The sequence below is a fragment of the Pieris brassicae genome, chromosome 8 (genome assembly GCF_905147105.1).
Source record: "Pieris brassicae chromosome 8, ilPieBrab1.1, whole genome shotgun sequence".
NCBI classification, from domain to species: domain Eukaryota; kingdom Metazoa; phylum Arthropoda; class Insecta; order Lepidoptera; family Pieridae; genus Pieris; species Pieris brassicae.
In genome coordinates this window covers 9,597,223-9,610,716 of record NC_059672.1, presented here as the reverse complement: position 1 = coordinate 9,610,716, position 13,494 = coordinate 9,597,223, and the positions used below count along the sequence as shown (strand labels likewise).

The 13,494-nt window shown below is 36.2% G+C and overlaps 1 protein-coding gene across 11 annotated transcripts in view; it reads left to right on the top strand.

Moving 5' to 3' along the window:
• Positions 1-13,494, top strand: part of LOC123712866 (transient receptor potential cation channel trpm) — a 159,701-nt gene that overhangs the window by 6,941 nt on the left and 139,266 nt on the right. For 8 of the 11 annotated variants that reach the window (XM_045666202.1, XM_045666200.1, XM_045666197.1 and 5 more), the window contains exon 2: positions 1,831-1,908. The exons of the other annotated variants lie outside the window; for them this stretch is intronic. In XM_045666202.1, the coding sequence (XP_045522158.1) occupies positions 1,831-1,908 (78 nt within the window). The remainder of the gene's footprint in view (positions 1-1,830; positions 1,909-13,494) is intronic. 11 annotated transcript variants of the gene reach the window in all.

The window sequence follows — 13,494 nt, the reverse complement described above, 5'->3', positions numbered from 1 at the left end:
TTTGGTGCACTTTTCAATTTCCGCACCCTTGAAAGTGAGAATCTCGGACGTAGGTAAATTGTGAATCCTAATGGGATTTGAGGATTCCTGTAAAATGTAGATTTTTCACTGCATTGCGACTACTTGTACCGACTACATTTTTATCTTAGTTATTCACTTGACAGTAGGATAGAATTCAGTCAAGCACATTTACTTTAAGTTTTGTATTTGTATGTAAACTGTTTCGAGTAGTGTTGGCCCAGTGGTTTTAGCGTGCGAGCGTCCCTGAGGTCATAGGTTCTATCTCCGGCTGTGCACCAATGTGATTTCTTTGTGCCCATTTAACATTCGCTCGAACGGTTAGAAGGAAATCATAGTGACGAAACCTGATTGCATTACCCAAAAAGCCTGTTCATCTACTTGCCGATTCGATTGACAAATGATTATGAAACAGATACAGAAATCTGAGGCCCAGACCTAAAAAGGTTGTAGCACTACTGTTTTATTCTTAAATATTTACACTGTTGCGTCATACCGTGGATTATCCCATTGGAACAGTATATTAATCTGTTTAAAAAGTCTTGACCTATTTCGCCATTATTGCAATGTTCTAACACACGTTTTAATATCTCTAAAACGCCTTTTAGTCAGATATTTATTTATCGTATGTTATAAATTTAAATCATTCATCGATCATATTTTAATCAAAAGATTTTTCTTTTTAAAATGTAATTAATTAAAAATTTAATTAATTCTGGCTGTCATACTTAACACAATATCACCGATATCTTTTCATAAATGTTACTCGTAAAGATTGGCAGATGTTAAATCTGATATTGTATTGATTTGCGACTTGAATGTGAATCTTTTGTCTACAGCAACACAGGTATAGTGCGGTATTTATACAACCATTATGTACCACAAAGGACGGGTCGGTGCCCGTCGATACACAATTTTATACTAAAATAATAAGTCCTAAGTACATACCTCGTTTCTATATATCATTAACAAGGAGAAAGACACACAATTGTCAGTCGTAAGTATATAGAGAATATTTATTAGTTTATGAACAATATCAGAGATGTATCTACTAAGAAATATAAATGGCTAAAAGGTAATAAATAAAACCGTCAAACATAATCAGAGTGAAACGATGAAGAAAGTAAATCAAAATATGTGACGATCGGCCGAGTTTCAATATTTTAGATCACACTCATGTAAATGTATGAAACTAAGATTATGTATTTCGAACACATTTATTAAAATTTATATAGAATAAATGGAATAATAAATTATTACAATGTTTGTCGCCGAACAGAGCACTTAGTATGTAATTTCCGATGGTAGCCAGTATTGATGTATGTCCGTAAGCGGTAATATATTATTTTTACTACATCATTTTTATTTTTTGACGTCTGAGGCGCAAACTAACTATTGTAGTCTCTGGCAGAACGACCAGCGCTGTGGAACACGTCTGCTCCACAGCATAATGCCCAGTGACAACCACAACACACACATTACACACTTAAAATGTACCTTATTCCTTTCTTTTCCCATATTTTTTATATCTTCCTTTTTTTATAATTATTATTTAATGTATTAATGTGTGTTTCGTATGTAATAGATGTTATGTTTATGTTGCAACCTTATGATCCCGCAGAACAAAAACACGTTTGGATCAATATAGGGTTTAGGTGCACAGTTCCATATACACCTGCAAAAGTTGGAATATAGATATCTATCTAATATTACGTATATATGTATCTACAGTATTTAATATTACGTATGACAACTACTACTATTTATTATGCAACTAGTTTTATTATTTATGGATATATTTATTTTCAACAGGGCGTGCAAAGTGGTCTCAGGAAAATTGGTCTGGCGATGCTGACGCTGTCAATACCGATGATTGATGATAAAAAGAAAGTCAGTAGCTCGGTTGGGGCATGGTCAATTGTCAATTGTCATTATATACATTTGCATTTTTATGTTCATTCATTATTTTCTTTCTTCTATGTTATTTTTATATTAATTAATGTATTCCAAATTTAAGCAAAACTTTCGTTCACGGCACGTTACTTAACATGGGACAAAAACCGCTAGGCGACAGGCGAGACCCACTAACGCCAGCCGAATTTGTTTTGCCTTACCAAGAGAGGGTTTTGTCTCAAGCTCAGGGATATGCGTGCGTTTATTTAAAAAAAGTGCGTGCATCCTAAGGAGACATGTCAGAAGTGAAAGTTCTTTGTATATTAATTTTTACTACGGTAAAGCCCCAATAGATGATCATGTACAAGTATATGATCACTTCATGTATTTTTACCTCTGTATACGTGCTAATGATAATATAACTAAATAAAAAATCTGCGTTTACTACGCAAGACGTTATGCGACAGAATTTCACTCCCTTTTTCACTCTCTCTCAATCGTTCTCATACTCCATTTGCACAGAGATAGAATTGCCATCTAAAGTTTTCATATGTAACTACTAAACGAATACATCAACGATCTCCCTTTCTCACTCTCTCTCAATTGTTCTCATCTTTTTTTCGACAAAAATGCGCCTGCGCATCATGGGCCTAGAGAAGTTTCGCTTCAAAAAAATTAAAAATAACGAAATCAACATATCTTTGCCAAACGATAAATATTCATTCATCACAATATTTCTTTTTCATTATTTTTTGTGATTTGTTGGATTGAGTGCCGTGATTCTAAACTAATGATATTCTATGTATATATATTATGCTATAATTGTCTTTGTCTTTAAGCCGTTGTAATGAAATTGTCTGTGACAGTCTGTGAGATGCATCTTTCGGCATGATTCCCTTGAATGCGGTGTTATATGTCTATGGAGAAAATGGTAAGTACTTGAAGTGAACGTGTTTTCTGCTACTGGAATCTGTTCCAACGGTGCCAGACACGTGTGTGTTTCATGGTTTTTAAAGTTTGAAGGTTATTGTCTGGAAGCCAAGACTTTTGTAGTCCAAGAATTAGTTTGCCAAAACTAGCTTTAATGTGTGAATATTTAAGAAATCTTATTTTGCACGTAAGTACATAGGGTACATAATGTTATATACTCTTTACAGTCATGGTAGAACGAAGCTATCGAGATCTGCGGGTATAGAAAAAGCTCAATATTTGAACAAATAACTAATCATTTTCCGTAATGGCATTTAACATGTATGTAAAAGTTCTGAGAGTCCTATGTTTGAATCTAAATTAGGTCTATATATCTATCTAATTAGGTTTATTTAGTTATTTAAAAAAAAACAATCCCGTGCTAATAGGAGACTCTAAATTGACAAGAATTCACAACAAAGGGGCCGTTCAAGTATTACGTAAGCAGATTTACTGCAATTTATCCCCCTCCCTCTTGTCAGTACAAGTTAACAAACTTTACAAAAATAATAGTACATAAACGTTTTAATTTTTTGTAGGAATGCTCAAAAATGCATTTTTCAAGCATAGTCATTGTGTGGGTAATATGTCTAAAAAAGTAATAATTACTGTTGACGTAATAATCCCATTTAATTATATATATATATATATATATATATATATATATATATAGATCTTATAACCAATAACAAAACAAGCAACTCTTGTGAACTCAACCAGTGTACAAACAAAGAGTTCTCTCGATAGAAATGTTATTTATTAAATGTATTGCTCCCGCGAGTGGCGCTTCGCTAACCAAGTTAGAGTGTGCGCGCGGTACCTCAAAAATGTGAGACATCCGCCTCAGGTTTTTACTTGGTACCCGTAGTAGACCCAGTCTGTCCATTACTGACAAGGCAACATATACTTATCTTTCAGTATTTTACATGGATTTTAATCTTTACCTTAGAATAAGAACTTCAGACTGATGTGATAATAAATAAGAATGTATATAGAACATATGTCACAGATAATATATTGTACAGTTTAAAGAGTAAAATTCTGTAAGTTATAACCAGACTTATCATAGATTCATATTATAAATGAATCTTTTAATTCACTAGAAAGTTGCTTATTGAAGTTTTATTTTCCAGAGCAGAAATACAAGATAAACGCATCTTTATTTCTTATTTGGTCTTATGAAAGACCCGTTAGCAGTGTTTCCCAACTTTCTTTATGCCATGCCCTTAACCTACCTAAAATTCTTATTTATAAACTAAAATACTGAATTGTTCCCTTATGAAATTTAAATTATAGTTTTAACGAAAAAATCACTAGAAAATTGTTAACGGAACAATAAGCAAATTTTCATAAGAAACAAAAACTGAAATTCGCAATAATTTTTAAAATATTTTTCTATATTAATTTAGTGAGATCCTTGCGATTGATGCTTGTTGCACAGAGATTTTATAATGTATTCCAATTTTGTTTGCTTCAGTCTCAAGGCCCCACCTTATGTTTTACTCAGCTGATTTTGATTGCCCTGTGGGACGTGGGCCCTACGTTGGGAAACACTACTAGACCAAGAGACAGGTCAGCTAAAAGTCACAGTTAAAAACCTGTACGTACTATTGTCAATATACTACGCCATAAGATATTTCAAATCACCGTAAAGAAATATTGTATAGATTACACAATTAGATTTTCCTATTAAAATGCGACGCGTAATCATGACATTAGACTGCTCTTGCTGGACAGTTTCTTTTCGACACGTATGATTTTGAAAAGACCAACCCTGGGCCAACATGTATACTATAAAATTCACCAACACATGCTAATTTAATATATACTGTGGTTACTGTAGCTACGGCCCTGTTTTCGCATACAGCAAAACATTCACACATAATTTAGCAGAGCCTCGAGGCAATATAAAATTCAAGAGACGCTGTAATTAGAAACAGAATGAAAGTCCGCATTTTAAATGGAATACGCCGTCCTTGTTCTTATCTCGTAAAGTTAATTATATCGAGATTATGTAAAGTAGACATCAATCAATTATGCTTGCGATATAATTAATGAGCGAATTGAGACTGTTAATTTATGACGAATTTCTATGCGCTGTCTCTTATAGTTTTGTAGTTTATTTTACAACTCATTATAATGTGTAAGATTTGGTAGATTTGGCTTGTATGTAAAAATACCTGTGTCAGAGTTCCCAGCTCTTCCATAAAAAAACTTAATCGTAAATTCATCTTCTTTTATTATTATTTTTGTTTTATACGTATAACAATATTATATATAATAATAATATACTATTAAAACCTACGATAATTATATTGCCACAAGCTTAGTAGCTTTGTGGGTTCAAACACCTGTTTTAATTTAGTCTATGTTTTCAATCAAAACTCGACCTCACGTTGAATATTATTGATCCATATAGAACAGTGTTGGGCCAGCGGATTGAGCGTGCGTACCTCATCCCTGGTAGGTTTGAGACCCGGCTGTGAACCAATGAACATTTCTGTTCATATGCTCATTTACTAGTAGAAGGATATTATGAGGACATCGGCATTCCATAGAATCTAAAGTTCAACGAAGTGGATACAGATCGATCGACATTCAATGTGGTGGTAAATGTAATAGCAAAGTCGTAAGAGGCAATATTTCATCTGATATGACGTGTGTCATATTGCACTGTTTATCAATCACGATCAAAGGAAATGCAGATTTTTAAAATACATATATAGAACTGAACAGACCGAATAAGATCCGCATCATCTCGACGTCCATCATTCTATAAATGAGCGTTTTTTGAGGCAGTGTTTGACGCGTACCACCATTATTTTATTTTAGTTATAGTTGCATGTTATTTCAAGTTTTTTTTGTTAATTAATTATGCACTTCTTATACTTTGCCCTCTATTGGTGTTTCTATTTTTCATTGTCCCATATTAGGGTTGCCTGGAAGAAATCGCGTGTTAGCAATAAGGCCGCCTGTTGCCTAATAACTTACGTAACCTACTTACTTTTTCTTTTTGTTTGTATAATTATGTATATAATATTATGGTAACAAAGTATAAATAAATATGTGGAACTAGGTGCCCACTGAAGTATTTCCGAACCGATTCGACTTGGGGTCCTCCAAGAAAAGAGCATACCAATTCTTAAATAGCCGGCAATGCTCTCGCAGGCCCTCAGGCATCGGGTGTCCATGGCTTGTGTTATCACTTAACATAAGGTGAACCTCCTGCCCGTTTGCCCCCTGTACTATAAAAAAAGATATGGGCATCATCATGGAAGGGCACGCCTGTCCAGGAGATGCCTATTTACCCGCTGCTTATATGAACCCGTATTAAAGTTTTTAGAGAAGATGGAAAAGGGCAAGGAGTGTTGCTATTTTACAAGAAACGAAGATTCAAATCGTGCATTGCAGCACCTGTGGATGACAAAACCGAAGGGGCGAAACTCCAGCGCGCTTCTATATTGGTTTATCGTTTATGGTTTGTGGACTCAGTTTCAGCACGTAGACTCTCAATAGGTCCGTTGTTATTATTTAGCCACAGTCTCGCATTCCAGGACTACGTGGGTGACTGATTCCTCTGCGCTGAAACAGCCTTTGCACAGGGGTCTGTCCGTCGCGCCTAGGACAAAAAGATGTTTGTTATGGAGACAATGGCCCGTAATTGTCCCTATCATTGTTTTTAGATTGTGTTGATGGATCCATGGAACATGGATGGATGAGTTGATCATTGTGTTTCTAGTTATAACTGATTTTGTCATTATGTTACGATGTAACTAGCGTATATAAACTAATTCAATTGACATAGTACTTTCATGGTCACGGTATGTTTCCTTGTTACATAACTATGTCTATGGCATTTTAAATTCTGACTCTTTATAAATATATATGATAAGTGTTTAGTTTTGTCTTAATAATGTGTGTAACATGTATTTTTGCACTACATGCTACACTATATTTTGTAATTTAATACATTTTTATTTTTTCTTTACTCACAGTGGTTGCCTGGAAAAGATCGCTCGTAAGCGATAAGGCCGCCAGTTGCCCTCCTTTTGATTTAATTATGTACATTTTTTTATATTGTAGTGTAACGAAGTGTAAATAAATAAATAAAAATAGATATGCAATCAATTTGTTATATTTATTTATTTCTAGCATACCACTTATCCCTTATGCCTTTCCGAGTGGCTGGATCCCTTGGCGTTGCGTTGAGATCTTCTGTGACTCTGCATCTTCTACCGCATTTACCATGAAGACTGTTCAGAGGAGTTGTTCGGATTAATATCTTCAGTTGAGTTTCATTATCGGACGTCGAGGCCGAATACGAAATTCCACCTGCAACACCTCAGGCTGTTTTTGCCGCGCACCACCAAAATATTCGTAAAAACCCGGCAACGCACTCGTGAGCCCTCTGGCATTGAGAGAGTCCACGGGCGGTGGAATCACATACATCAGGTGAAAAAATCTCTATGCTTTGCATTCGAAGGTTCCGGTGTCACACGGTAAACAGGAACAAAAACAAAGAATTTTCTAAACAGAAGATAAGATTGGAATGGCATGGTCAATAAAGTCTATAATAATATCGTGTAATACAACAAGGAATTTAAGTAATTATTTAATTAGTCATCGCTAAATACATATATTCCAGATATTATCCTTTACAATCCTTTGGGCTAACAACTCCGCGGGTTATCTATAAAACATAATTATATTTAATCAGAATATGGAAACATAGACTATAACACGAAACTTTTGATTGATGGAGTGAACGAGTTGATTTACCATCATTGCGTAATGTATCAAGTAAATATGAAAATAATATGTTTTGATTTTAGAATAGATCCATTTACGTGAAGGATGATACTTTTTATATCTTTCCGAGCTGACCCCGCGAACACGTTTCTCCTTAATGTGATTTTACTTAGCCTACCTTTTTAGTACATACCAACATGGAACATTTTCTTATGCTACCCCAGAGACTGTTTGGTTTTTCGGAATGAAATCTTAGGTTTTCCTGTGAATTATATAAACCTCAATCACAAAACCGAGTTCAAATCATAATTTTTTAATTCACAAACAAAAAATAGGGATTATGCATACATTTCATAAATTTAGGAGTGGACCACCCTCAACATTTTGGGAAAAAATAGATGTTGTCCGATTCCTAGACCTAACCGATATATCGACTAGGACCGATATTTCGGAGGAGCTTAATTACTAACACCGTGTCACTAGACTTTTACATATTAGATATAATTATTATGTGTGTGTGTGTGTATATCACTGAACTCCTCTTAAACGGCAGAACCGATTTAAATATTCTTTTTTTATATGCGTTTGGGTGACGGTTTAAATTCACAAATTAGCCCGCCAGATGACGCTGCGGTCGGTACTTTCATACTCTGTTTAGTATTCTAATCGCTTAAAATATCATACAGGACGTCAGCTAGTGTTATATATGTCGTCAACGATAGAAACGTCAATATTTTCATTATAAACTAGCTGCCGCCGCGAAATTCGTTGCGATACGATTTTGAAGTCAAACTTCTTCATCGGTGTTGGAAAAAAAATTACCGTCACATGTTTTGGTTACGCGTCACATTTTTCCGTTAAGCGCCATCTTTTTCTTTTCCCTACCACGGTTGATTCGAAGAGATTCGAAGCCATTAACAACATAAATATATAATAACGATAACAATGATAGTAATAAGTCTATTACAATTAATAAAATTCCGTAATAATCTCTATTTTAATTTTATTTAACCAATTTCTGTAAAGTTGCATATAGTAGATTATTTTTCGAAAAATAAGGTCAAAGAAGTTTCACTTCTTACGTGTCTACACTAGTACACGCACACATTTTTGTCTACTTTTTAGTAGCAAGAAGTAAATACATAAATAAGAATTGGTCCAGCCGTATCCGCTTGGCAACATATTATTATAAATTTTCAGTTAAAGATACATTGGAAATATATATCCCGAGGACTATATATGGGAAATGAAATGCCTTGGGGCTACGCGCTGCATGACTCCCAACAGCCGCTTAATTTAACTGCATCACTAGTCACTGAATTTGTGATTAATTGTGTGAGCTAGATTTGTTCGTGTTAACTTACATAGATCATTTATCGCTCCGCTTAAGGCCACACTGGTTTGCATAGAAACAGTGTCGTTTTCCTTCATGGGAATCGTGTGCTGTGACATATGATGCGAATGTTTTAAATATTACACACTGAAGAGTGTCCTTGTATGATTTTCGAGTTTATTAGGTAATAAAATATGTAATAATGTATGGTAGAGCGTTGTTTTCAAAGCTACTTATTATTCATTATGTATACGTCGAACACATGAGAAGGACTGGCAAAAAACTCTCCGTCATTTATTATATATTCTTTAACATATAAACATAATGTGTAATTAGCTCTTTCCTGGTCCAGATATGTAATAAAAAGAGCGTGGTCATCCCTCAAAGACTGGTGACGCATCCACTAACGAAACGGCTGTTCGGGTATAAAAAATGGGCTTAGAAACTAATATCAACGAGATGTGTACGTCAACCTTGACACGGTCAGCGTGATTTGCATCTTTCATTGGAGTACTAGCAGAGCATTCACTAGTGATATTAGTGTTAAAGATAAAATATATTTCTTTACGCTTGACAGTGTATTAAATATTGATATCATTGAACTACACTGAAATCATTTCTAGTTAGTCCTTGTGTATACAAAGTATTAACGTTGTAATAATTATAGGAAATAGACAAGGCTAGACGTAAATTGAGTATTTGTTGCTGTAAATAAAAAAATAACAATATCTTACCAAAATTTTATCATTTCTAATCAAGATTTTTAGACAGGTTTATTTCTGAAATCTCATAATCTGCTGTAAGATACATGATAATTGTATATCATTTTTAACTTTGAGGTTGTATAGTACACGTAAAATTCGCATTTTAAATTTGATTCGTTTTATAACTCCCGATACTCGCTTAAATAATCAGAAATTATGATTGATAATGTGGTCTCGGTGCCCACTTCTACTTCAACATCAAACTTAGTTATTTAACTGGTTACTAACGGCAGAAGATGTACTGTTATAATGGGAATGTGTTCGATTTCATGCTAATCTAGGAAGATTAAATATAGGACAGGCATTAAACTGTTATAACTTTTATAAATATGTACAAGCTGTTTTCTTGTATAATGTTTACACGAATAGCTTAACTCATTTAACAATTCACACCCTATTGCACAAGTAGGCTTTCAATCAAGATTCAGTATAATCGATCACATTACCTAGAATCGATCATATGAAAGTACTGTGAATTCAATTAACTACTCTATATAACAGCAAAGCTTTCGATACTATTAGCCAGGAACTATAGCTATCGTGAACGCACAAATGCAGGAATGGACCAAACATATATCTTGAAATACGTCTATTAAAAATGAAGGTATAAAATTGAATAAAAATTGAAAGGGTTGGTGGTTATTGGTTTGTGGACTCAGTTTCCTCACTTTCACTCTCAATAGATGCGTTGTGCGTTAAGTCCTGGCTAACTAAGCCAGAGTAACTCCTTCCAAAAGCCTCCTTGGCACTTCGCAGGAAGCGACCTCACTGTTACGAGGATTTCTGCACGCTGTTTAGCCACAGCCTCGCATTCCAGGACTACGTGGGTGACTGATTCCTCTGCGATGTAACAGCCTCTGCACATGGGGTTGTCTGTCGCGCCTAGGACAAAAATATGTTTATTAAGGATCCGCGTCATCCAAGACAATGGCCCGTAACTGTCCCGGTCATTGATTTGAGATAAGTCCTGTTTTGGAAGTTATCGTAACAGCAGAAGGGCAACGTTCGAAACTTTTCGTCCCACAGCTACGCATGGAGGCATGCAAGACACATTTCCACCACCCAGGCCATTAAACATCGATATCGAACCACCTACACGTGATGAAGTGGAGAGAGCGGTCATGGGTCTTAAGACTGGTATAGCACCAGGGCTTGATTTAATAGCAGCAGAAATGTTAAAAGCGGACTTGGCTACTACCGTCGACACGCTGACACCTTTGATTGGGAAAATCTGGGCCAGCGAGAAGCTTCCGGAGGACTGGAATAGGGGCCTTCTTATTACTGTGCCCAAAAAAGGTGATATAGAACAAGCTGGCTTCCGGCCTAACCGCTCGTGTACCGACCAAATTAACACTCTTCGTATCATTCTCGAACAGGCATCAGAATGGCAGAGAGAGATTTATCTTACCTTTGTTGACTTCGAAAAAGCTTTCGATACGTTGAGATGGAGCAGCATACGGTCGCGACTCTCTAACATTGGTGTCCCGCCAAAGATAATTAACCTAGTTAAGGCCAGCTATAGGAACTATTCTTGTAGAGTGTCTCACGATGGTCTCGTCACAGACGATATTCAAGTGCACGCAGGCGTCCGGCAAGGCTGCTTACTCTCGCCACTACTTTTCCTGGTTGTTCTCGACGGGATTATGCATCGCACACATCAGAACCAGCGCCGCGGAATAGAGTGGGGATTAACCAACATATTAGAAGATTTGGATTATGCCGATGACCTCTGTCTGCTGAGTCACACGCACCGCGACATGCAATCTAAGTTGGACGACCTGGAACGCGAGGCGGGATTTGCGGGACTCAAAATCAACACCCGGAAAACGAAAGAAATGCGTCTTGGAGTTGAGAATCGCACCCCAATGCGGGTGGGCGCAGAGGACATAGAAAGCGTTCAACAATTTGTTCACTTCGGAAGCGTCGTGTCTGAAACTGGAGGTACAGAAGAGGACATCACTTCGCGCATTGCCAAGGCCAGAGCAACCTTTGCACAACTTCGGCCTATATGGCAGTCACGGATGTTGACGCGTCGCATCAAGGTTAAAATATTCGGATCCAACGTCAAATCTGTGCTGCTCTATGGGTGTGAAACGTGGAAGGTCATCAAACACATCTCGCATCTCTTCGTTAACCGCTGTCTTCGCCGTATTCTGAACATCTACTGGCCTGAAAAGATCTCTAACGAGCAACTTTGGGAGCGCTGTCGAGAAACCCCGATCAGCCAGCAGATTAAGCGACGCAAATGGAATTGGATAGGCCATACACTCCGAAGGGATCTCAATCATATTCCCAAGCAGGCGCTTGATTGGAATCCGCAAGGAAAGCGGAAGCGTGGCCGCCCCAAACAAACCTGGCGCCGAACAGTTGCGGACGAGGCAAAGAGAGCCGAGACTTGGAACGAGGTGAAACACGAGGCTCAAGACCGAACGCGATGGAGACTCACTGTGGACGCCCTCTGCCCCACCTAGGGGTTATATGACATTAAGTCAAGTAAGTCAAGTCTGTTTTGGAAGTGGGTAACGACAGGGCGGCTCTTCATCTCCAAAACTTTTCGTGCTTTTGATAATATTAAGGAATTTAGTTACGTCACAATAAGGCATTTAAAAACGGGCGGCATGTTGGTCTAATGCAAATTTAAGGTTTGAAGATGACATCACTATTTATTCCTAATATTAATAAATCCAAATAGAAGGGGTCTGAGGGGCTAGACAATAATAACAAAACTAACGCGCATTTTATAAGTAAATTTTAATGTAAATAGCATGCTAATTGCATAGGTGTTTTATTATTATTATTATGTAGATTCTATTGTACTCATATCTCTATGCATTAAAAATTAAGAAAAAAACAGTGACGACTTATGTAACCTAATAATAATAATTAATATCGAAGTGAATGTTCTAGACTAAAATTGGGACGTGTATCTCGCTCGTATATACATAATGTTATGTTTCTCATGTAAATAAAATACAATTTTGTAATGAGAAAATAAGTTCTTTAAACATTAATTAAGTTACATATATATTTTTTTAGTAAATAAATAGAAGCGCAAACCAAATGTTAGCCGTCGTCGCACACATCCCCATGCACAACATGGAGCCTCATAAATTGTTACACAATTTTCTCGTTTCCCATAATGTCCAAAAAGGTCGACTTCACTTTTATTAATTGTCACTTAGATTTATTACCCTTAGATGAGGCAAATTAGTTTTTGTTAGCGTCGCAACCCCACTACCCTTAATTTTATGGTAGATGTAAGCTCAGCTTTTAATCCATTAAGGCCAGTTGTTACCTAGCTTCAAACAAACAGTTTTATTTAAACATCTCCATACAAAAACGCCACAAAAACGTTACAACCTTTGCCAATCTAATAGGCAAGTAGATGATCAGCCTTCAGTCATCAGTGCCTGACACACTGTTTCCTCTCGATGTTTTCTTTCACCGTTCCAATGTTAAATGCGTTAGATAGAATGTCCATTGGTGCCGGGTATCGAACTAACGACTTGAGGGATGAGCGTTGCACGCTCAAGCCAATAAGCTAATACTGCTTTTGAATTTTTTGTATAGATAGTGCTATCGCATTAAGCAATGAAGTCCATATTACTATATACATATATAGTAAGTATACAATTATTATGTAAATATTTGCACGCGATATTGTACCCCATAATAGTTGACAATAACCTGGTAGACTTTTCCTTAAATAACAATGCCAAGGAATTACAATTCATATTTTTAATATAATGATTTTTTTATTTATAGAGC